General features: G+C 50.2%; 3 protein-coding genes across 23 annotated transcripts in view; 1 reads left to right on the top strand and 2 right to left on the bottom strand.

The window, feature by feature from the left end:
- Positions 1-1631: 1631 nt before the first annotated feature.
- Positions 1632-20792, bottom strand: C18H1orf226 (chromosome 18 C1orf226 homolog). Its single transcript, XM_002760209.7, has 3 exons — positions 10766-20792; positions 7250-7577; positions 1632-5241 (listed from the first exon to the last, which is right to left on the bottom strand). The coding sequence occupies exons 1-3, from the start codon at positions 10881-10883 to the stop codon at positions 4740-4742; spliced, it is 948 nt and encodes a 315-aa protein (XP_002760255.1). The 5' UTR covers positions 10884-20792; the 3' UTR covers positions 1632-4739.
- Positions 12883-20848, top strand: SPATA46 (spermatogenesis associated 46). Of its 2 annotated transcripts, XM_003735167.6 has the most exons (3): positions 12883-13035; positions 14325-14438; positions 15088-20848. In XM_003735167.6, exons 1-3 carry the CDS (start codon positions 12933-12935, stop codon positions 15603-15605), a joined length of 735 nt encoding a protein of 244 aa, XP_003735215.4. In that variant the 5' UTR covers positions 12883-12932; the 3' UTR covers positions 15606-20848. The 2 variants fall into 2 exon arrangements, with proteins under 2 accessions (XP_003735215.4, XP_078212283.1); XM_078356157.1 differs by lacking the exon at positions 14325-14438.
- The window catches only part of NOS1AP (nitric oxide synthase 1 adaptor protein), a 298625-nt gene continuing 293920 nt past the window's right edge, over positions 19172-23876 (bottom strand). For all 20 annotated transcript variants that reach the window (XM_078356150.1, XM_078356154.1, XM_078356151.1 and 17 more), the window contains one exon: positions 19172-22584. In XM_078356150.1, coding sequence (XP_078212276.1) covers positions 22169-22584 — 416 coding nt within the window. In that variant the 3' untranslated portion in view covers positions 19172-22168. The remainder of the gene's footprint in view (positions 22585-23876) is intronic.

Genomic DNA, 23876 nt, shown 5'->3' with positions numbered 1-23876 from the left:
GATTTAGTCCAGAGGACACGAGCACTGTCTCGGCTGAAACTGATTGCCTCACCTGAGCCCTGCTTTGTTGATTCCACTGCACTTTCATACCCTGATCACATACCCTGTTCGCATAGCACCTGGGAGGGCAGGTTTGATGGCGTTCTCATCCATTCAGAATGGAGAAAGAGGACCACATGCCACTTTTCCACCTATGTCAACACTGTGCCCTAGACAGCCCTTAGTGCATGGCAGATAGGGGCTTAGATATAGTGCCTCAATAAATGCATCTTTGTCCCCCAGATTCTAGAACTGTGGCTCAGCATAGAGCACAGCATTAAAAAAGACGACATATGCACTTCTGTTTCTACACTTAAAATTTCCTCAAAAATTTTTTTTACACTAGAACTGTGTATACTTGATCTTAGATTAAAATAATGACTTTGCATAATAATGGGAGAGAAAGGCATATTAAAAGCACATTTCACACCTGAACGACTGCAGAAACAGCTCTGAAGCCATTCAGTGAAGAGGTTGTCTGTAAAGTCACCGCAGCATACTCATAAAGAAAAAAGTTGCTATTTTAAGTATTTTTCAATGCTTTTTCCCATGCGTGGAACGTGGTGGTTTTTGTGTTTTTCCTGCTTTCCCTGGACAATCACGACACACCCCACTCCAGAGACAGCGAGCAACCTTTGAGAGCCCAGCTGTTCTCTTCTTGCCCCTCCTCTGAGAAACAAGGTGTGGGAGTAGAACCAGATGCAGAAAACATTAGGGACTTAGCCTCATGCCTGAGACGCCTCTGACACGGAGCCAGGGAGTCCTTGCAGGCGTAACTGTGGAATCCAACCCCAGGCACAGTCACAGCTGAGCATGAGGGCTGTGCAGAAACGTCCCATGTTTCCCTTTGGAAATGTGCATGGCCTCTGTGAACCAAGCCCCTCTTTCCCTTCCTGTTTCTTCCCCTCTTCCTTTTTAAGGAGGATAAAGGCCTGGCCAATTCTCAGCTGTGTGGGTCCTCTGGGTCCTTGAATCTGTCACTGGCCTAGGGGCAGCAATGAGGCAAAAGGACTCCAGGCCAGCTCTTCTCTGAGCCACCTCTGAGCATCAAGAATGTCCCTGTCCAGGGCGGCCCTTGAGGGCAATTTCCCAGGAAGTACTAAGTCCAAATCACTGATATTTATGGATGACTCTCTTTGAGAAGCGGATAGCTCTGGTCCCTCTCTGGAAGAAGGTGCCCACACGAATGCAAAGCTCCACCTTTTTCTTGGTGAAAGAGGGCTGTGGACCCAGGTAAAGAATGAGTGGGCTAGAGGATGATCTGATGGCCATGTCCACTTCCTTCCAAGGAGGGTCCTTCCTGTGCACATCATGATGGTGCTCCTGAAACAGCAATAGGTCAGGTTGGCAGAGGTTCTCTCTCACAGTGGCCAGTTAGGGAAGCCAAGGATGGCACATCCTCAGAAGTCATTTCCCCATGAAGGATTCAGGCTGGAGGTGTCGGTAGTGCTCATCTTCCTCACAGTTCTACCTCCCTCATTTCTCACTCTTCCAGGCTTGCAAAGGAAAATGCCAATGTCCACCACCCAGCAAGTCAGCCTCGAAGAAACCAACCACTCCCATCAGTCAGGAGAAAAAACAGACAAAGCCAGCAAACCAAACCAAGTCATTTTATTGTGCAATTTCCTTCTACCAGATAATTCTAAAAATATAAATATTAACTCTCTAAAAAATACTCAGAATAGATCTGTAATCTTCCTCCTCCAAACTGGAGCCAATCTTCTTTAAAAGCTGATGGAATGCATACATGTGTCTTCCATATCAGCCACATACACAGCATTCAGATACACTTCCCTCTGTGCAGGGGGATATACCAGCCTCCTGCCAGGTTCTGGAAGCTCACCTTATAATCTACCAGGATAAAGCTGTGTGCTGAGCAGGAGGTTATGGTGGGGCTGAGGAGTAACAAGGAGATAAAAGATCCTGTGGTCCTGACTTCCTTATGTGAACACAGAAGACAGATCCTTTACTCCTCCTCATTACTCTGCCCTCTCATGGACTGGGCCAATGGAAGGCCAAGCTCCCAGAGAAGCTGGACTCACTGTCTGGGATTAGTGGGGGCATGGCTGCCAGGCTTCAGTCACAGGAAGGCCAGACTGTTGAGATGGATGTGGAAACCAGGTGAGGCTTTGGATGGAAGACCTGGTCTGAGCCAAGCCCTCTGCGGAATGAGTAGTAGCTACTCATCCTGCTGAGCTTTGGGGAGCCCCTAGCCCCTAGCATCAGGTACCATCTTCAGCATCTAAGACCAGAAACCCAGTTTCAGAGAGCCTCTCAAGGTGGCAGCATCACTTCTGCAGCAGGGGGATGGGGGGGTTGTAGGCAGTTAGATTGGAGCAGGGTCCCGTGGAACCGTATTCAGTATCAGACACAAGTCTGAAGAACCCTGGGGTCACCCTGGCAATAGTCCTGGACATCCTGGTGGGATCCTTTTGTTCATCCTGGGTCTAAGAGTCTGGACTTCAGCAGCAGCTGGGCTTTAAAGTGGAGGCAGGGTGCTTAAGAAAGGCTGCACCTGCAATCCCTGAACCCATGGCTGCCATATCACTGGGCCAGAGCCACCCTGGGCTCTAGAAGAGAAGCCCCAGAGAGCAGGGGCTTGCTAAGTTTCCCATCAAAGCACAAACCATGCTCCTGGTATGGGAAGCTCAGATGAAGTGGCTTGCTTCCAGGATGTGTTTAGGGACTCCATCCCCATCCTCAGCTCTGGTGTTTCATGTGATACCCCCAAACCATTCTGGGAAAATCACAGGATCCCGAATGCTAGTCCTGAGACCTTCTCTGACTTCAGGGTCAGATATTGCATCCTTGGAGAAAGAATGTATACATAAGCCCTGCTTACTCCACCAGGGCCTGCAGGTGCCCCGCTGCAGGGACCCTCATGAGGGAGCAGAGACAGCTTGTGGTGAGCACGTGGTGAAATCTGGCTTTCTGGGAGAAGGAAGGCAATGGAAGGCAAGTGGTGGGGTCTGTGGCAAGGCCACACAGATGCAGAAGCAAGAATGCAGGAAGACACCCACATCCTAGCAATCCTGCTGAGGCTCCTAGTTCTGTAGGAGTTAGTGTGGGCATTTTATATGGCAGTGGTGGTGGGAAGGGGAGTGGAAGCTTGGAGGTGAGAACAGCTTGGAAGCAAGCCCTGGGTGTCCCAGAGCTTATGGGTGGGAAGCCAAACAATGTATGGAACAGGAGAGGCCACAGGAATCCCAGGAGGAGGATGCCATACCGCCTGCCCTGGCTGGATATGCCATTCCCAGCCTTCTCCCAGGGAACCAGCCACCTTGTTCAAGAAAAGGGATGCAAAGACCGCTGGGATTGGGATCACCCCCTTACAGGGTCTGCTGGCCATGGGAAGACAGCACAATAGGACCCCTGGTGGGAGACAGGAACACAAAAGTGGATTAATCCAGGAGGGCAGGAACCAGTTAAGGTTGGATGAACCTGGTCAGTCCCTTACATGGATCCTGAAAGCAGGAAAAAGCCCACTAGCATCAGCATAAAAGAAAGGCAGGGAAGGGCAGGCAGGGAAGGGCAGGCAGGGAAGGGCAGGCTGGGGCCGCTCCTGTGAGGTCCAGGGCTGCAGGAGGCCCAGGCAACTTCAGCACAAGCACAAAGCACTTCCACTTAATTGAAAGTGGTCCCCCCCGACCCCCTGAGTTCTCACATGCCAATTTCGCATGTGCTTCACTCTGGCTCTCACAGCAGGCCCAGGCCCTGAAACGGCATCATTTGAGGTTTCAAGGTAGCCCCTGAAAAGCTGTTCTGATCCCTGGTGATGGCTCTTCTCTGTCCCGTCTCCACTCCCTTCTCCCTGCTTCTGCTCTGGGTTTTTAGCACCAGCCCTGAATGCCAAAACCACCCCACAAAACAAAATCAGAGTGTGCTCGGCTGCATCTGCTGAGGCCTGGCTCTCCCTGTCTTCACACACACAGCAAGGGAAGCCTGATCTTTCCTTCCATGAAGAATGCCTACATTTTGTATTCAACATCTGACCAGATGGGGGAAAATCTTGGGAACCCTTGGTGGCAGGGTTCAAGCCTTGGGTGAACTCTCAAGTTCTCAGGCCTGGTAAGCATCTCATCTGGCCTCCATCCCAGGGGCAGAGCAAACATGGCAACCAGGGGCCTGCACTCTCTTGAGACCAAGAGGAGCCATGTCTAGGCTGTGGTCTGGGTGTGTGGCTTTCTAGGCCAGGGCCCATCATCAAGCCAGACCCATCATTCCTCACCCAGCCTTGCTCCCACTGAGGCCAGGGGCCTTGGACCCGCCAAGGAGGAGAGAGAAGGGACTGGGGTGTGGGAAGGAGAACAGCAGGGGAGGAGGTGCATGTAGGGGACAGGCAAAGAGAATTCCTGCAAGATCCATCGTACTGGGCTGGTGGCCCTGAAATTCACTGAGAAGCCAGGAGAAAGAGTGGAGAAGCTCCATGTCCAATGGCCGCAGCCCATCCAGAGGAGGTTGCAGAAAACTAGGCTCAAGATGACATCGAGTCCTTTAGCCATTCTGCAGATAGACTTTTTAACTAGTACTACTCAAGGACTTCCAGCCCTGCAAAATCCCATGGTGGAGGACTGGCTCTCTGCCGGTGCCTCATACAAGGAAGACGAAGGGCACAGCGGAGCTGGGGCTAGGGCCAGTGTGCACAGTGGAGAAAACAACGGGAAGACAAGGGCGGTGCTTGGCAGGAAAGAGTAGAGGCTCTATTCGAAGGACAGCAGGTCTGGGTGAGGGCCTTCATTGTCGAGGCTGAAGGTCCGTGCCTGAGGAGCGGGGCTGCCCTCCTCCCAGGACTCAGCCAGGCTGATGGGGCTCAAGCTGAGTTTGAGGCCATTCCTCTCGATGAGGCTGGGGGAAGAGGCCCTTCTGCACTCAGTCATCTTTAGCTTGGATTCATCCTGGCTATCCTTGTGGATGAGATCTGGTACTGACAGGGACACCTCTCCATTGGGCAGAACTTCGCCTCTCTCTTCTCTTTCCATGGTGGCCTCTGACTGTGAAGCATCTGCTGGGACGTCAGGCAGGGCAGTGGGAGTGGAGTCCTGGGCCTGCCCAGGTGATGACTCTGTCCCATACTCCAGACTGCTGAGGACAGGCTGTGATGAAATCAGCATGTCCTGGGTGGTCTTCAGAGCCCGAGGGGTTCGCTTTCTGGTTATGGGAGGTGGAGGATCCAGTCGAGGAAATGCTTCTTGCAGGACTGACCTGTAAGGTTAATGACAATATAAACACTTAAGGATGACAAGCCACCAATCCACTTTCCTTCCTCTTCTCCAACTGCAACTGCACTTTCCAACCCACCCCCACTAACGAGTGCTCTACTCCTTGGGTCTAGTGCTTGGTTTGGCATGCAGGTTTTAGCAACTTCAGCACAACAGCAGCTTTTGGCCTGGTCCATGCTCACTCAGCGTTCAGAGCAACACAAAATACTGGCCTCTGGAAGACAGGATAAAGACCACTGGTGAACTTTGTCAAATCAGAACCCACGCAATAAGGCCTGCGGAGGGCATTCCTGCCTCAGATGCACAGGTGTTTAAAACAAGGCCTGGAAATGGTCTGTTGGTAGAAGGGGGAAGAACAGGAGGGCTGCTACAGGGGCCTTCTCCTGTCCTGCCCCTGTGGGCTCTGACAGGCTCAGGCTTCTCCACAAGCAACAGTCTAGGGCAGCAGTTCTCGGCTATGGCTGGGCATCAGAATCTACCTGGAGAACTTCTGGGCAATACTTGGGTTCAAATCCAGCTCTGCCAAGTACTAACTTTGGGACCTCAAGCTATTTACTTTACCTCTCTGCAAATGAGTTGTCTGCAGGATGGAAATATCACGTACCTCCCAGGGCTGCTGGGAGGACTAGAAAAAATGATGCAACCAAAGCATGTAGCACAGGGCTGAGGACGTGGGGGGCACTCAGCAACCTTCAGTAGCACAGGGCTGAGGACGTGGTGGGCACTCAGCAACCTTCAGTACAGGGCTGAGGACGTGGTGGGCACTCAGCAACCTTCAGTAGCACAGGGCTGAGGACGTGGTGGGCACTCAGCAACCTTCAGTACAGGGCTGAGGACGTGGTGGGCACTCAGCAACCTTCAGTACAGGGCTGAGGACGTGGTGGGCACTCAGCAACCTTCAGTACAGGGCTGAGGACGTGGTGGGCACTCAGCAACCTTCAGTAGCACAGGGCTGAGGACGTGGTGGGCACTCAGCAACCTTCAGTACAGGGCTGAGGACGTGGTGGGCACTCAGCAACCTTCAGTACAGGGCTGAGGACGTGGTGGGCACTCAGCAACCTTCAGTACAGGGCTGAGGACGTGGTGAGTACTCAGCAACCTTCAGTAGCACAGGGCTGAGGACGTGGTGGGCACTCAGCAACCTTCAGTACAGGGCTGAGGACGTGGTGGGCACTCAGCAACCTTCAGTACAGGGCTGAGGACGTGGTGGGCACTCAGCAACCTTCAGTAGCACAGAGCTGAGGACATGGTGGGCACTCAGCAACCTTCAGTACAGAGCTGAGGACGTGGTGGGCACTCAGCAACCTTCAGTAGCACAGGGCTGAGGACGTGGTGGGCACTCAGCAACCTTCAGTACAGGGCTGAGGACGTGGTGGGCACTCAGCAACCTTCAGTACAGGGCTGAGGACGTGGTGGGCACTCAGCAACCTTCAGTACAGGGCTGAGGACGTGGTGGGCACTCAGCAACCTTCAGTAGCACAGAGCTGAGGACATGGTGGGCACTCAGCAACCTTCAGTACAGGGCTGAGGACATGGTGGGCACTCAGCAACCTTCAGTAGCACAGAGCTGAGGACATGGTGGGCACTCAGTAACCTTCAGCTGCACAGAGCTGAGGACATGGTGGGCACTCAGCAACCTTCAGTACAGGGCTGAGGATGTGGTGGGCACTCAGTAACCTTCAACAGCACAGAGCTGAGGACATGGTGGGCACTCAGCAACCTTCAGTACAGGGCTGAGGATGTGGTGGGCACTCAGTAACCTTCAACAGCACAGAGCTGAGGACATGGTGGGTACTCAGCAACCTTCAGCTGTGGCTGTGGAAGGTGAAGTCAGCTCCCAAGTGTGGCCTGATCCTGCAGCTTTTCTGTACGGGACAATCTCACAACTCTTCCTCAGGGCTGTTGTCCTGTGGAGACACTGCAGTTTGTCCCTGCACCTTTTCAGTTGGGTCCACAGAGGGGCATGGGTATTGGGCGGGTGAGGGGTTTACCTTTCCTCCTCCAGCCAGGCACCTGGAGCCGCATCAGCCCCACTGGCCAGCTGTGCTCCTGCGGTCTTGTTGATCTCCGTCACACCCACACTGCCCAGGCTGGAGGGCTCCTTTCTCCGCAGGAAGTCATTCACTTTGGCCCCCATGGCTTTGCCCAGGTTCTTGAGGTGCTGGCTGCTGCCCACCCAGAGTCCCGCCCCCCCAGGCTCAGCAGAGCCCAGAGGGGCAGAGCTGGGGGCCACGGGCTTGGACAAGTGGGGGAAGGAGCGGCTGGCCTGGAGCTTTGGAGTGAGGGCTGTGTTCAGATTCTCAAACATGCCATGGTCAACTATGAACAAAGAGGGGACAGACAGACAGAATGAGGAAAGGGGAGCAGGACCTGTGCCCTATCATTCAGCTTTCCTTACGCCACACCCAAAACTTAGAACCTTCCAGGCTTTGGAAACATTCAAGAAAGAGCCAGCAAAGACACTCTTGAACTTTCCACTGCAGTTTTCTTGATGGCAGAGGAATTAGAAATTCTAGCTCTGCCCCATCCACGTTAATCAGGGACTAATCCTAGCCACAAAAAAATAAAATTATTCCTTTAAACCTGCCTCCTTGACTCATGGCTTGCCCGCTTTACCTTGGAATCACCAGGCCCTTTGAAGTAAAGAAAAAATGAGGATGAAGCAAAGAAACATGACATTTTTATATCGCCCTGGGCACGTGCTGAGCTCTCAGAGGGTTGGAAGCTGGTGGAGGGATGGCATGGATGAGGCTTGGTGTTAGACGCTCCCCATTGAAGGACAGAGGGGTATGGGTATTGGGCATACAGCACATATTCTCCATGAAAAATGGGGCAGCCCCTCCTCAGGTCTGCAGAGGTAGGACTTGAGCGAGTGGGCCAGCTCTCGCAGAGATGCTAAGTGGTGGTTCAGAATCAGTTCCTACCAAATGGATAGGTGCTCGGTGCCAGTGAAGCTTGAGGATCCTAGTGAACATCAGCTCACTGAATCCTTACAACCGCCTAGGGAGGTGGTGCATGGAAGGATACCTACCTATAGATGAAGCAAGCGGGACTCCACGTAATACAGTGCTGTGCCTGAGGTCACACAGCTAAATAGCAGCAGGGCTGGAACTAGAACTCGGGCCTTCTAACCCACAGCTCAGGGCTCTGTCTACAACTCCGCCCTGCTTTGAATCATGGAAAGCTGCCTATATATGTCTGGTACATGGTCCTTCATGTAGGGGTCCTCTTTGGCTTGAAACTGAACTCAAAGAGCTGGGTATAAACCCATTAGGTCATAAAGATTTGCAAGGAGGCCATGCCTCATTCATCTTTGTATCTTCAATGCCCAGCCTGGGTTTGGCACATAGCTGGTGCTCAATACAGATCTTGAATCGCCAACACCCATTTTGTAGATAGAAAACTGTGGTGGGCAAGATAGTAGCTCCAAAGTTTGTTACTGAAATGACTGGAGCTCCAGGCTCTAAGCCATGCTGTCCACACACTCACACTTGGGCATCCTCTCCCTATCTGGAAATCCAGCTTAGTCATCAGGCAGCCAGACCTACTCTGAGGCCTTGGGACCTGGATCAAGGTTTCTGTCTATAACAACTACCCCAGATAAGTTGTCAGTCTGAGGGAAGACGATTACTGGACCATTTGATCACTAGGCTCCTCTCCTTGTCAACACCTCTGCTAAGTGTCTATTCTCACTGAGCCTCTTCTAAGAGTAACTGGGGTTAGGGTACAGTTTTTCTTCTGTTGAATTGTTATGTAAAGCAATTCTCTCTGCCCTACACTGCTGCATCCTGGGCCGGTAGCAACCTTTTTTGTGGTTTCAGTGGCGCTATCCTTGCTAGGCCAACTACCTAGATATGCCATATTCTAAGGGCCTTTGGGTGGCAGGGAGGAAAAGCTGTGGGAAGAGGAGTGGAGACTGCTCTCTGCAGATGAGTCCTGCGATCTTCACCACTGCAAGGTGAGGTCAGGCCAGGGAACACTATGACAGCATCCCTTGGACATAGGACCTGAGCTGGCTGGGCTCCAGATGGACCCGCCACTCTAGCAGAAGCTTCCAGCCCGCTCCACAGCAAGCAGGGTCAACTCCTCATGATTCTCCTAAGTGCATATCTTGCCACATCATCCAATTTGGCACAATTTGCCTGTCAGGTCCCACATTGTTCTTATTTTCTTTAATCATGTCATCGCAAACTAGCAAAGAAGATTTGGAAACCAAACCATTTAACTATAATCCCCCAAACCAGAAAGTACATAGACTATAATGTAACCATACAAAATGCTTGGGGAAGGCAAATTGCCACCACTTCCCAAATCAGACATTTCCTTGCTGGCTTCCTTACTGGTTTAAAGTGAATTTTCGCAGCAGACCTATTTGGTTTTAAAAAGGCAAGCACCAAAAACGCCTGCCAAGGTGATTCCTAAATTATGAGCTATTATTTTTAAAAGACTCTTAGTAGGCCAGGCGCAGTGGCTCAAGCCTGTAATCCCAGCACTTTGGGAGGCCGAGGCGGGTAGATTATGAGGTCAACAGATCGAGACCATCCTGGTCAACATGGTGAAACTCTGTCTCTACTAAAAATACAAAAAATTAGCTGGGCATGGTGGCGTGTGCCTGTAATCCCAGCTACTCAGGAGGCTGAGGCAGGAGAGTTGCCTGAACCCAGGAGGCGGAGGTTGCGCTGAGCCGAAATGGCGCCATTGCACTCCAGCCTGGGTAACAAGAGCGAAACTCCATCTCAAAAAAAAAAAAAAGAAAAAAAAGACTCTTAGTAATAAACATAACTCTGGATTATCCACCATTTTGGATTTCCTGCATTTTTTGCTCTCTATCCTTCATAACATACTCCATAAAATGCACTGAGTTCTCAAGTAATTGAAATATAACCTATCATGCACTTCACACTTGTCTAAATCTTTCCAGTAAATACACCCAGTCTTAAAATGATAGGCTCCTTGAGAGGCCATAGCATCTGAAGTGTTTCTTCATCTTCCACAATGCCTAGCTTAGGGTCTTGCATGTAGAGCCTTTAATAGCCATTTAATAAGTTTGTTCAACTAAATCTGACTTTTCTATGAATTCTTAAAACGTGCATGATGGGCTGGCATTGTAGGGAAACTGCTCACAAGTCTTTCTCCATTTATAAAAGCCACTCAAAACCCCCTCTATGGGAGTGGTCTTCAGGGGCTCTTGAGGTTAGACCAGGAGAACTGCCCTTCTATTCAAAGTGGAAGTGGGGCTCTGGCTGGAGGTCACTTTATCCCCACGTCTGAGGATGTACAATGGGTCCCTTTCTTGATGATGGCTCTAATGATCCCCACACATTGTCCCTCTTGCCCTAGGACTAGACGCTTGGTGGTTCAGAAAATAATGGCAATGAAGGAGAGAGAGATGACTGCATCCCAGCCAGGTGACCCTCCCAACAGCACCCCCCGCCAACATGCATACAACTCAAGCAGAGGAGGGCATCTGGAGATGTAAGTCATCCACAACAAACAGGATATCTTACCTGTCCGAGAAAGGAGCTCGGAAAGCAGGTGGGAAACAAACAAGAGAAAGACACATTTTACGTAGTGACCAATCGCTTTGAGAGTGTCACCTCCTGCCTGGGCCACCAGCAGCAGCATACCTCAGGAGGACACAGCACGCAAGACAAGGGCCCTGCTGTGAGGAGTGGTGCACACCCTGAACCACCAGGATCCCACAAGCTTATCAGTGACTAAACAAAAACAGGGTCATATTTTAAAACTCTACACAGGCACTGAGAGATTCCGCCCCCTATATTCCCCGTCAGTATTTTGAGCCCCCTTTACATTAGATCTGAGCTTCCAGTGGGAGAGTCTGAAGTTGGCAGTGGGAGAAATGTGATGGGTTAAGACAGAATGCAGTTCCAAGTCCTGGGGGTCCTGTGTGTGCCACTCACAAGGATGCTACTGTCCACATGTAAATCAGCGGGCTTTAGCCAGGAAGACTTGCACCCACTCCAATTTAGTCTAAAGTAATAATATGGGAAAACCAAGTGGCAGAGAGGTTTGAACAATATCACACAGGTAGCTCAAGGCAGAGGGGGTATTAGAAGTCACATAAGCCGATGCCCATACTCTCAAGCTTTTTCTACACCATAATGGCTTAAACGAAATTGCAGATGCCCCCCAAACTGTCAAAGTATGAGGCTTTAATTTACTTTCCAACACATCCTAATGTTCCAAACCAGGCCATGGGGGAGGAACACGAAGGGAATCATGCTCTCCCCATTGTCCTTCGACTGTTCCAGTTCTGTGAATAAATACACACAGGAAGACAACTCTGGGCTCTCATGTGCAGAAGCTAACTCACACTCCACTCATGCATGCTCAACACCACTGCAAAAGAAGCCCATCACTATTTCCAGAGCAGGCCAGAGCTCCCATGCAGCATAAACATACCTGCCATTTAGGTCTGCAGCCCTTTTCTGTATCTAGTTGACATGTTGTGATAATCTAAAAGGGGCACCTTCACCTCGCCAGTGCACGAGGTTGTTATAGGACAAGCGAAACAAAGAGGCAACCTTGCTTCTCCGGAGGCCCAGTCTCCCCATCAAACTGACTTAAACAATGAGCAAAACAGTATTGAGTAAGCCACTCATCTGTGTTTTAGTCATTTGCTAAAAAGAGCACCAACCACTGAAAATAATATTTGGTCCTTATTCTTAAGAAATACACATACAAGTACTTAGGTGTAAAAGGACATAGTGCTTATGACTTACCTTCAAATCGTTCAGAGAAAACATTAAGTCTACATACATACACGTGGGGCAGGAAGTAGGAGGAAGGGAACTGATCAAGCAAATGGGGTCCCAGGTTAATAGGAAAATCTGCATACAGGGCATACGGGTGTTCTTTGTATTGATTTTATTTTTGCAACTTTCGAGATGGAGTCTCACTCTGTCGCTGAGGCTGCAGTGCAGTGGCGTGACCTTGGCTCACTGCAACCTGTCTCTTGGGTTCAAGCGATTCTCCTGCCTCAGCCTCCTGAGTAGCTGAGATTACAGGTGCCCACCACCATGCCCGGGTAATTTTTATATTTTGAGTAGAGATGGGGGTTTCACCAAGTTGGTCCAGCTGGTTTTGAACCCCTGACCTCAAATGATCCGCCCACTTTGGCCTCCCAAAGTGCTGGAACTACAGGCCTGAGCCACTGCGCCCAGCCTCTTTCTGCAACTTTTATGAATTCTAATTTCTGAAGGAAATGTGAAAAATATATAAACCTTAAAAACTAAAACAAAACAAATATATTTGCTGACAGAGATTAGGTTGATAAAGGAGAAGAAAAGGAGGAGTATTTAGGGAGGATAGAGGTTTCCAGGGCTGGAGGGTTGGGGTAGACAGTGTCAACACAGAAAAGTGATGAAAATAAAGAGAAGGGGACAGCCAGCCATATATGTTTACTATATTCTTCCTTCTCTCTGGGTATTCTCAATCAGGGCTTGCCACTGGGGAATGGCAAGTTACAAACTATCTTTACACATTTAACCTGGCTTGCAGCAGCCTCCACTCATCTTTCAAAGGTAACCTAGGTGGGGAGTGGAATCATGTGCCTTGTGACATCAACTGCGCTTGGAATGTTTATCGTCCGGACAACCCAGCCAGTCTCTCTAGAGCAGGTGTGTGATCTCTGTGCCCTGCAGTGGTCAGAATATGGAGAACTTCTCACTCCTCAGCATCTCTGGACCTCAAATCTCTTCCTCCACCCTGAGTGCCTTTCCCGATATTATGTCCTCTCGTGCCACCAGCCTGTCAGGTAAACTCTGGTGCCACCAGGGCCACAAAGATGTGGGGTTTTTTGAAGCTTATAATTGAGTACTCTACCAGATCATGTTATAGGACCAAGATTTAGTGAGAAAGTCAAATTACACATGGGGAGAAAGTAACTTTTCAAAATGCTGCATTTGTGGTAAGTAGTTCCTGCTGTATATTGATTCTTAGTAAGGGAAGAAAGGGGGAAACGTTTTTGTTTTTGTTTTTGTTTTTGAGATGGAGTTTCGCTCCTGTTACCCAGGCTGGAGTGAAATGATGCAGTCTCAGCTCACTGCAACCTCTGCCTCCTGGGTTCAAGCAATTCTCCTGCCTCAGCCTCTATTTATCATCAAGTTTTTCCTCCTAGAGTGCATGAAATCTCAAGGTGGCAGTATGTCTACATAGAGGAGAAGAAACTAGTTTTAGCTCTGTTTTGACAATCTTGGAGAGGATTTGGAGTAGCAAACCATGAGAGAAGCCTAAGCGGCAGGGTAAACTGATGAGAACATCATGGAATAAAGGTGGACACCCTGAGGACTCCCTGTTCAAAATACAGTCCTCAGACCTGCCAATGTCTGTATCATCTGGGAGCTTGTTAGAAATGCAGGATCAACCTGCTGAATCAGTACCCGTGTTATTAACAAGATCCCCAGGGGATCCCTATGCACAGTCAAATGGAGACATACCGCTTGGTGGAGGTGGCCTCCTAAGCATCCATCTGTCTATATACATGACATCTATAAATTTATCCCCCAAACTGAACACAGCTGCTTTTCTGGGATTTGAGGCAGGTCAGCTTTTTGTCCAAGTGCTAGCAGCTACTCCAAGGTGTGCCATGCAGTGATGGCCCACGGGAACCCTGACTGTGGATATGAGATGTTTCAACTGGACAATCCTCAAAGGGGGCATGCAACATTGCTCTGCAGCTGGTGACTCTGGGTCCCAGGATGCCCAGGAGACTGGCAATGCAGAGTGAAGTCATTCCATGTGATGAGATGCAGGAGGGTCAGGTGAGGGGCAGGCCAAGCAGAGAGGTGTCATCTGGGCCATCATAAATCCCACTTTCCAGAAAATCTTTCTGAGGCCTGAATGAAACGGCCCCATTCAGAATTCCTCAGGATGTCATCCAGAATAGCTCTGGCTGCTTGAGTTTGAGAGGTCACTGTTCTGTTTCAGCTTTGAGATAACTTAAAGTACAGAGGATGAGCCTCTAGGTGTACCTGGTTGGGGGTAAGTCCCAAGAAGTGGAATCTCAACCTTGCTCAGCTCACCAGTGTTTCTTCTGTAACGCAGACATTACAAAGACAACGGTGCCCACGGAGGCATCCAGCCCAGCGCAGGCCCTGCCACCCCAGTACCAAAGCATCACGGTCCAGCAAGGGGTGCAAAATACAGTGCTCTCACCAGGTGAGGCCTTCTCTGACCTGGGTGGGAATGTGTGAGAAGCTAAGGATGAACAGGGGCTGATTCCCTAAGGGAGACGAGGTGTCTGGAAGCTGGACCCCCATGTGCAGCCTTGTCACCTGCAACCTCCTCTCTGGCCCTTCTTCCTTTGGTAGACACCCGCAGGCCTGGGACTCTCGCCTTGCCTCCCCTCTCCTGTCTCTGAAGCTGGTGTGCAAGAGCAGCTTCTGGCTGAGAGGGCCGTGGAGGGATCAGGATGGACAGTGAGGCTGAAAAAAGGGTGGCGAAAAGAGGAACTGTGGGAGGCGGATGGTCTGTCTGTCTGCTGGGTCACCTGTGTCTATCCTTAGAGGACTCAGTGGACACGGTGTCTCCAGGAAAGAAAGGACTTGACAAATACCAAGGCTTACTAACTAAAAGCGGCCTCTCTCACCCCACAATCTGCCAGCCATTTGTACCTGTAGAAAAAGAATGCAGCGAGAAGGAATGTTCCCGGCTGCTCTCCCCACTGTCTTGTGTCTGTTCTGACCTGCAATCATGGTGGGGTGGAAGTAACTGAGGTCATACTGATGTCTGCTCTCTTGACTTTCTGCTGGCATCCTTGGCTCCCCTGCCTCCTGTCTGCTTTCAGACCTGGTCCTTTCCTTTGCAGGCTACAGCTTCGGGAACATCCAGCACGGGGAGCAGCTGAGGCGAAACTGTACCATCTACAGGCCCTGGTTCTCCCCCTACAGCTACTTCGTGTCTGCAGACAGAGAGTGCCACCTGGAGGCCTACAACTTCCCAGAGGAGCAGCAGGATGAGGGCAAGTGGGACAATGGCCTTTCTGAGGACATGGCTGAGAGCATCTGTTCGTCCTCTTCCTCCACAGAGAACACTTGCCCCCGAGAAGTCACCAAGAAATTCAGACATGGCCTGGACTCCATCACATCCCAGGACATCCTAATGGCTTCCAGGTGGTACTCAGCACCGCAGAATGGCTACAAGTGCGTGGCCTGCTGCCGCATGTACCCCACCCTGGACTTCCTCAAGAGTCACATCAAGGGGGGCTTCAGGGAAGGCTTCAGCTGCAAGGTGTATTACCGTAAGCTCAAAGCCCTCTGGAGCAAGGAGCAGAAGGCTCTACTGGGAGATAGGCTCTCCTTAGGCAGCTGCCAGGCCTTCAAGTAGTCCTGTTGAACACCTTAGGCAAATTGGCAGTGAAGCCAACTTATGTCTATAGAGAGATGCCAATAAAGTTAGTCACAGCCTTCTGTCCAGTCTGAGGTCACATCACACTGCCTGCTGTCCTTCCCAGAACCCCCAGCTCCCATCTCCTTTGGTTAATGGTTGCCTAGTAACACTAGGCACACTCCCTCCCCTTCTCTTTCTCTCTTTTAAAAAGAAAGACAATACCTAAAGTTTGGGAATATTCTCTAAGGCAGAGGTTCTCAAAGTGAGGTGCCCAGCCAGCAGTACCAGCATCCCCTGGGAACTCTCTGGCCCTTCACAGACCGACAGAATCAGAAACTGTGGGGCTAGGGCTGGCAGTCTGTGTTCTAACCAGCCCTCTGGGTGACTCTGATGCAGCTCAGCTGTGAGAACCACTGCTCTAGGATCCTGGCCTCTGCTTGGTTCCTATGTGGTTAGTCCTTTTCCACCCTGGGGAGAAGGGGTTGGATGCTCTTTCCTGTTTGCATGGAGAAGAATCTCTGCCATTTTAAAGGCTTCTTTGATGGTAGATCTTCTGAGCAGTGGGATATGGAAGACAATATGCCTCAGAATATAAGGCAGGTAAAAAGCAGATGGGGTTGAGCTCACCCGGGGCTGAGCTCATACATGCCACCATCATTCACTTAGAACAGGCATCTTGTGCTGAAGCAGAATAGAATCACTTTTGACCTAGAAGACATCTTTTCATGGCTGCTTTGAGTCAGGTCAAAATGGGCAGGTAAACATGGGAACCTATTGCTTCCTGTTACCAAGTAATGTGCCCAGCGGGCAGTCCTTACTCTTCCTCTATTTCTGAGTGAACTTCCTGGCCCATCTGACCCAGAAAGATAAGTAAGCATCAGGGATGCATCAAGGACACCTATCTTGACTGTAACGTGGTTTTTTTAAAAGCACCAAATGCTTCCTGGTGGTCCTTTCAAGCCTCATTTACCTCTTTCTTCACCTCGCTGATGATTCAGTGGCCCCTCCACTGCAGTGGGCACTGCCTTGCAGGGACCCTGGCACAAACCCCCTCCCAGCCTTTGCCTCCTCAGCCTGTTGTCTTCCCTCACCTCACAATGGCTTTTCCTCCTGAGTCTTACTCTATGGCTTAGCAGAGCTGCTGTGGTTATCAATATGCTGCTAAAAATCTCATTCCCGGTTCTCTGGTTCCCTACAGCATGGGAGGGAGGCTGGGCTCGATCCCCATCGCATCATATGCTGTGAGACCACTCCAACCCTGTGCCCTCGAGCCATGCTTCTCTCCCCATTCTGTCCCCAACCCTACCCAGCCTGCATCCCAGAGTCCACTTGACTGCTGGACTTCAGCTGGGCTGGGAGCCAGGAGGTCAAAACCTGTCCAGTGCAGGGTGTGGGGGTCTCTAGGCAGCCCTGACATCATTCCCAGAACCCTGTGCCCTGAAGGGCAAATGAGAGGCTCTGGGCAATCTTCTTAGTCCTCACTCTGAGCTACTGTTGTCTCCTGTCCTTCGTCAACCCCACGCTCCCTCCTCTATGGCATCTGTACAACATGCACAGGACACGTCACAAGAGGAAAAACAAGCAGGCCAGGGACTGAGCCCAGGTGCCACGGCACATGCCCATCCTGCCTGGCAGGTGCATGTGGTTAGTGTCTTCTCCCTAAAGACAAGGCATTTTCCACATTCCACATTTAATGTAGTATCAATGTAACCCCAGGAATTTTCTCAGTAGGGAGCTAAGTTTTAGCAGAGCAGAAAAAAGCACCCAGCACTGAACAGAGCATGAGCAGCACAGGTGCAGGTAGGAGGAAGCTCCCTGAGAGGTAAATTGTGCTGTATCCCGGGTCACTGCCAGGCACTCTCTACCCGGTCCTTTTAAATGCAATCGCATTTACTCTCCACAGTAGCTTTGTGTGGTTTATACTATCCCCATTTTGCAGATGGGATATAAAGCTCAGCTCAGTTTACTCAGGCAGAAAAGAACAAAGGGCACGTAAACCCAGTTGATCTAATCTTTCCAAGTTTCTCTCTAGCCTGGGCCTGACAAAGAATCAGCCCTAATACATCCTCTGCCTGCAAAATGGCTAAAAGTTCCAGCCAAAGTGGCCTGGCTTCTGTAAAGTCTGTTCTGTGCGATCCCAAGCTCCTCACTCCTCAAACAACCCCTCGTTTACCAGCCTCCTCTGCCCTTTCCTTTCTACTCCTTGCAGAGAAGCCTACATTCTCATGAGTCAGGACTTTTCTGCTGAGCTGTGTCTCAGTGATACATAATCCTCCCAGGTAGGTATGGGGAGGAGCCTGTTCTGTCCCCAATATGAACATTTCTGGAATGGACCTATTCAAACTTCTCCCAACTACATATTTCAGACATTTAGTCATGAAGTCAGTGAAATAGTATAATCTTTTTTTCTATCTCTCTTGAGACAGGGTCTCGCTCTATTGCCCAGGCTGGAGTGCAGTGGTGTGATCTTGGCTCACTGCAACCTCTGCCTCCCAGGCTGAAGCCATCCTCCCAGCTCAGCCTACCAAGTAGCCTGGACCACAGCCGCTCATCACCACACCCAGCTAATTTTCACGTTTTTTTGTAGATGGTGTTTCCCCGTGTTCCCCAGGCTGGTTTAAACTCCTGAGCTCGAGCAATCCACCTACCTTGGCCTACCAAAGTGCTGGGATTACAGGCATGAGCTGTATAATCTTGATCATACAATTATACATTATATTGGCAAATATCTGATGTAGTAATTTTTCAATCACTCAAAACTTGATGCTGGCCAGGCGTGGTGGCTCACGCCTATAATCCCAGCACTTTGGGAAGCCAAGGAGGGAAAATCACTTGAACCCAAGAGTCTGAGACCAGCCTGGTTAACACGGTGAAACCTGCATCTACAAAAAATACAAAATTTAGCTGGGTGTGGTGGCACACAACTGTAGTCTGAGCTACTTGGGAGGCTGAGGCGGGAGAATCACGGAGCCCAGGGAGGTCAAGGCTGCAGTGAGCCATGATCATGCACTCCAGGCTGGGTGACAGAGTGGGACCCTGCCTTAAAAAAACCCAAAACCAAAAAACGAACTGGCCGCTACTACCTGCATATTCTAGTATTTGGAGTTTGAAAAAAAACTGGGATCAGCAGAGTCAGCAAACACGGGTTTAGACAAGAGTTTCCCAATCTCATTTGGGGCTGGATGAGTCTTTGTTGTGGTGAGCTGTCCTGTGCATTGTAGGATATTGATCAGCATCCCTGGCTTCACTCACTACATGCCAGTAGCTTTGTGACAACCAAGAACATCTCTAGACATTGTCAGATGTCCCCTGGTAAGGCAAAATCATTCCTAGTTAAGAACCACTGATAACATCTGATCCTGCAGGTCTCATCTATAGAAAGTGTAAATGAAGCCACCATCTTCCTTTCCTCCTTCAGGGAACCTGTGAATCCTTCCTCAGTCCCACACCCTTGGGAACCATGTCACAGAGCTGATGCCACTTGGCTTGGGAAGTGGGGTAGAAGTGAGGAAGAGAAAAGGAGCAGGTGGAATAGAAGCAGCAAGAAAAGACAATGGAAAAGCTTCTAGAAATAAGAAAGGTTTATTTAGCAAAAGCCACTAGACTAGTGACAACATCCAGGGAGTAAGTGCACTTACATTAACAGAATCTTTTCCCAGAGAGTTGATCCAACAGAGTTAATGACACAACAGTTTTAGGGAGTAGTTTAGCAGGTAGAGGTTAGGAGGAAGCAGTCAAGCAGAGTAAATAAAAGGAATACAATTTCTAAACAAGATCAGTTGAGAGAAACAAGGCTAGGAAGAGGTTTTACAGAGAGAGCATTGATATAAGCAGGAATATAGGGAATATAATTTTTAATCTCAATATTCAGTCCATCCAGTGTGGAGAAATTCTTTCCTGGCTCCATAACTGTGGAAGCCTCCTGTGCACGAGAGTCTGCTGGCACCTGGGGCAGGCTGGGACAGGCACCAATAAGGTCAGCACCCCTGGTGTCCATTTGTCCTCCATATAGGGCAGAGTAGAAGAATGAAAAAGAGGAAGGCAGAGTCGAGTTAGCAGAGCAAGAAGCAAGGAGGGAGGAGGACAGGGTGACATCATTGAAAAATCAGGTCTGCCACATTCCCTTTCCTGCCCAGTTGGCCCTGACGGAGGGTCGGTGGCTGGTGATCCTTCAAGGCTCCTAGTTCTGTCTTTTGTCTCCCATCTCCACACACTAAGAGTGTACTGATTTAGGTGACATTAGGGAGGATGCCAATACACAAACTAGTCCTCCAGGGAGGGCCTGAACTGGGGAAAGGATGGGGCCCAGGCAGGAAGAAACCACCACGGAATACCCCAAGGGCAAGAGTCTTGAATGGGTCCCAAAGTCAGCAACACAGATAACTAGTTCTCCAATTCTTTAATCTCTCCATTTCCTTTCTTCTATCCCATCTCAAGCTTTTATAGGCCATTTAGAAACTACCTTCCTCACCCACTCCCTGGCCACATCCCAAGCAAGCCTTCTCCATCCACATTCCACACACCTAATCCACTGGCCTCTGGCTTTATCCTCAGCTCCTGCTTGCATCCAGAAAACAGACTTTTCACTCCTCTGGATGTTCAAAATCTTAATAATCTAAACGGTCTCAGACCCAAGGAACCCTGGGTCAGATTTCATAAGCTAGGTAGGCTCAGCCACACTGGATTCCTGACAGCTGCTCATTTAGTTTCGTGGATCTCACTTTTCTGGTTCTTCCTTCTCTATGTACCTGTACCTATTTCCAATGGCAAATTAGATCAAAACAAAACAAACAGAACCATGCCTCCCCAACTAAATGTACACTAGAAAACACAAATCTGTTGTTGATTCAAATACCCTGGAGATCCCCACTCTTTTCTGTCTGGTCACAATCCTACATACATGTATACGCCTTTCCTCACACATGGATATATAAACACAAGTGTGTACACACACACACACACACACACACACACCATCCTATCCTATTTCTGCTGACACCCTGATGCACCAAGGAGGGCTAACATAAAACTGCATTTATTTTCTTTAATTTGGACTTTCTGGGCTATAGGAAATCCAACTGTGGCCATTAGAAGAGGGCTGCACTTTTATTTAAATAAATTCTAGAGCAAAGCTAGGGTCGATGAACTCCATTTTGGGGCAATCGTATCCTTACTGACTGACCCTCCAATAATACTGCAGTTTGCATCTGTAGCTTGTTGTCTAGGATAAAGACTTAATTCCCTGAACATATGACTCTAGAAGGTCTCAGCAATCTCTTCAGGCATTTGAAAATCTGTTAACAGCCACTTCTGGCCTTACAGGAGCAAAGGAGCTTTTCCTCATTGCCCCAGCCAGCCTGTTAAGGAGTGGTAATCCCTAGGCAACGGCTAGATCATAAAAGATAAGATGATTGCACATGGCACTTTTGACAGGTGTGCTCAAGGCACGCACCCAGAGAGATGGGCCAAGGGTGACAAGGCTGTGGTCCCTGACCCAAGTGGCAGTGATTCTGAAGAGTGGACAAACACAGTCTCATAGTCTCAATTAACAGCCTGTATTCACTTTTTTTTTTCTTTTTTTGCGGTAAAAACTAACCACCACTGCCCAGTGGAGGGGACAGGTTGAGAGGTAAGGCTAGGGGCTCTGGTCCTTTGGGGCTTTCAGAGAGGTAAAGTGCTGCAAAAGCTTCCGCTGGACAGGACACAGGGGAGGTGAGGGGCGCTTCCCAGCCTCCATTTAGATGGGCTGGGCTACAGGCAGGAGGTGGGCAGGGCCACGTTTTCAAAACAAGAATCAGATCTAAGAAGTGACTGGGAGCAGCAAACAAGCTGTTCTCTCCCTGGGCTCTCACCACAAGAGCCTGAACCATGTTAAAGCTTCAAGGCTCCCTTTGAAGCAACATTCATTGTCCGGCTGGAGAAATGTTTGGATTCAGTTCCTCTAAAAGCGTATCCACTGTGACACATTCCAAATCCATGCTCACACTACAAGGACTAGCCTGGCTTTTGCAGCCCAGAGCACTCAATCTCTACAACCTCAGCAAGGGCATGGAGAAGGAATTCCTCTCAGAAAGGTCGGGGAAGGGTTAGGCAACTCACAGCATCCTGATATCCAGAAACAAAGTACCTGAGAAGGTACGCATGGCTTCCCTTCATGGTCCGGACCATGGATACGGGGAGAGTGAGGGGGTACAGGGACATCACGGACAAAGCGGGGGAGCCTGAGGATGTAGCAGATAGGGGCAGGTCCTCCAGCAGCCTGGTGGTCCTGGAGAGAGACCCTCTCCTGAAGCCATGCGCTCTGGAAGGCCCTGCCCCCACCACCCTCTAGTCACAAGTAGGAGAGGAGCTGATTCACCTCTGGGAATCCGATTCCCCCCCCCCCCCACTTTATCCTCCAAAGCAGAATCGCAAATCCTTTCCTGAAACCTGACACTCTCTTGGGCCCTGGCTGGCATTCTCCTCGGCAGCGCACATTCTCTGGGCATCCCCTACCCGGGCAGCAGCCAGACATGGCCCCTCCAGTCACGCCGCTGCCTCCATCTCCTGGCCCCTGGCACCTACACGGCGATCTCATCATCCAGGCCGTCGCCCAGCTCCTGCCTCTGCAGGACATTCAGCAGGCGCGGCAGCTCCTCCTGGGACCACGAGTCGCGCTCCTCGCTCTCGTCTGTGTTGGACTCGTACTCCGAGGCGATGCCTGACTCTCGGAACTTGATGAGCTCCAGCCCGCCTAGGAGCGCCTCGCCCTGCGCCGGGGGCGGCGTATCCTCCGGCGGGAGAAAGCGAAAGCACTCCAGCTTAACCAAGCAGTCGCGCCTACCTAAGGGGCTGCCCGCAGGGTGGGCAAAGTCAGCCAAGCCCGCGCCCAGCGGCGGTGAGTGCAGGTCCTCCGGCTTAGGGGTTGTGGGGTCACAAAGCACAGGCAGGGCTCCAGAGCGGAAGGTGATCTCCAGCAAGCTGTCCTGGGATCCCACTGCACGGGAGACAAGAGAGAAGAGGGGCCACGTTAGACAAGGTTGTTGATTTGGGATGCCTGCCTTCGGACAGCCCATGCCCCTGCAAAAGCCCTTCCCAGACCAGCTTAGCAGCTCCTCCCTGAGGACAGGGGTTGCATCTCTTAACACTTCACCCCTTCCTCCCACCCCAACATGGCTCCAGACACACCTCGCTGGAGGGGAGGAGCTTTGGGACATGGTAAAGGTGGGGACATGAGAACCACTTGATGGTTCTGTGAGCCACTGAAGGGGCTGAACAGGGTTTGTGGTAGGAAAAAGGTACCAACCGAGAGAACCATGTTAGAAGCCTATGGTAACCTTTAACACCATCACGTAAAAAACAAACAAACAAACAAAAAAACATTAATTAGGATAGAGCAGAGTCTCAATGAACAATCTGGAAAATCCAGAGAGGCTTCCAGTGTGGCGAAGGACACTGGTTTCCAATCCATACTTTCGGGCTACTTTAAAAATACAGACTCCCAGACCAGCCCCAGGCCCAACAATGCAGAGTTTCTGTAGACTGGACACAGTAATATGCATTTTTTAAAAAGCTCATGTGATAGTTTGGGGGGAACCACTGGTATAGTTGGAACACAGTTCTGCAGTCAGATCTATGTTTGAATCTTGGCTCTGCTCCTTGACCTTGCTCCTGTAACCTTAAGCTAGTTACTTAACCTCCCTGAGTCTGTTACCTCCTCTGTAAAATGGCATACCATTTTTCTGCAGCAGAACTACAGGGGTTAAATGAGCTCACACACAAAAAAATTTTATCACAGTTTCTGGCACAATAGGTGATCAATGGGTATTTGCTGGTCCACAGCCCACACACACTGTGAGCATGCATACAACCCATAGATAAACTCAAGAGGAAGGTGTGAAAATGTGTTGCAATCTACAGCAGTCTGGTCCAGCCCGGGGGTGCTGCGGGTACAAACAGCCTCTCAAACAGGGGCCAAGCAGAGCTGTGCAGCCAGTGACTCCACTGCCTTATCCACTGAACAGATATACTGCTCCCAGCTTTTTCTGTGTGAGAGTCTAAAAATACATAGCGCAGAGTAGTAAACTAATAAACAATTTGCGGCCTCCCACAGAGCTCACAGAGAACATGATACCTGATAGGTGCTGAGTATACTGTATTTTGCAAAAGCTCTCTGAGAAAGAAATGGGCTGCCCTAGGATGTAGAGTACCAGAGCCCCTATCAAGTAGAGACTGGACGAACACATAGCAGTGACCCCGGGTACATTCAAAGTCAAGCCTGGGCCTGGG

Source organism: Callithrix jacchus, chromosome 18 (assembly GCF_049354715.1).
Source record: "Callithrix jacchus isolate 240 chromosome 18, calJac240_pri, whole genome shotgun sequence".
Lineage (NCBI taxonomy): Eukaryota > Metazoa > Chordata > Mammalia > Primates > Cebidae > Callithrix > Callithrix jacchus.
Note: the sequence above shows the minus strand (reverse complement) of the source record. Positions and strands in the feature narration are given on the sequence as shown.

Coding starts and splice junctions, on each gene's coding strand:
- SPATA46 (XM_003735167.6), top strand. CDS start 12,933: ATGGAGAACTTCTCACTCCTCAGCATCTCTGGACCTCAAATCTCTTCC. Junction 13,036..14,324: donor TCGTGCCACCAGCCTGTCAG/GTAAACTCTGGT, acceptor TCTGTAACGCAG/ACATTACAAAGACAACGGTG. Junction 14,439..15,087: donor AAATACAGTGCTCTCACCAG/GTGAGGCCTTCT, acceptor TTTCCTTTGCAG/GCTACAGCTTCGGGAACATC.
- C18H1orf226 (XM_002760209.7), bottom strand. CDS start 10,883: ATGCTGCTGCTGGTGGCCCAGGCAGGAGGTGACACTCTCAAAGCGATT. Junction 7,578..10,765: donor CGAGCTCCTTTCTCGGACAG/GTAAGATATCCT, acceptor CTTTGTTCATAG/TTGACCATGGCATGTTTGAG. Junction 5,242..7,249: donor GCCTGGCTGGAGGAGGAAAG/GTAAACCCCTCA, acceptor TTAACCTTACAG/GTCAGTCCTGCAAGAAGCAT.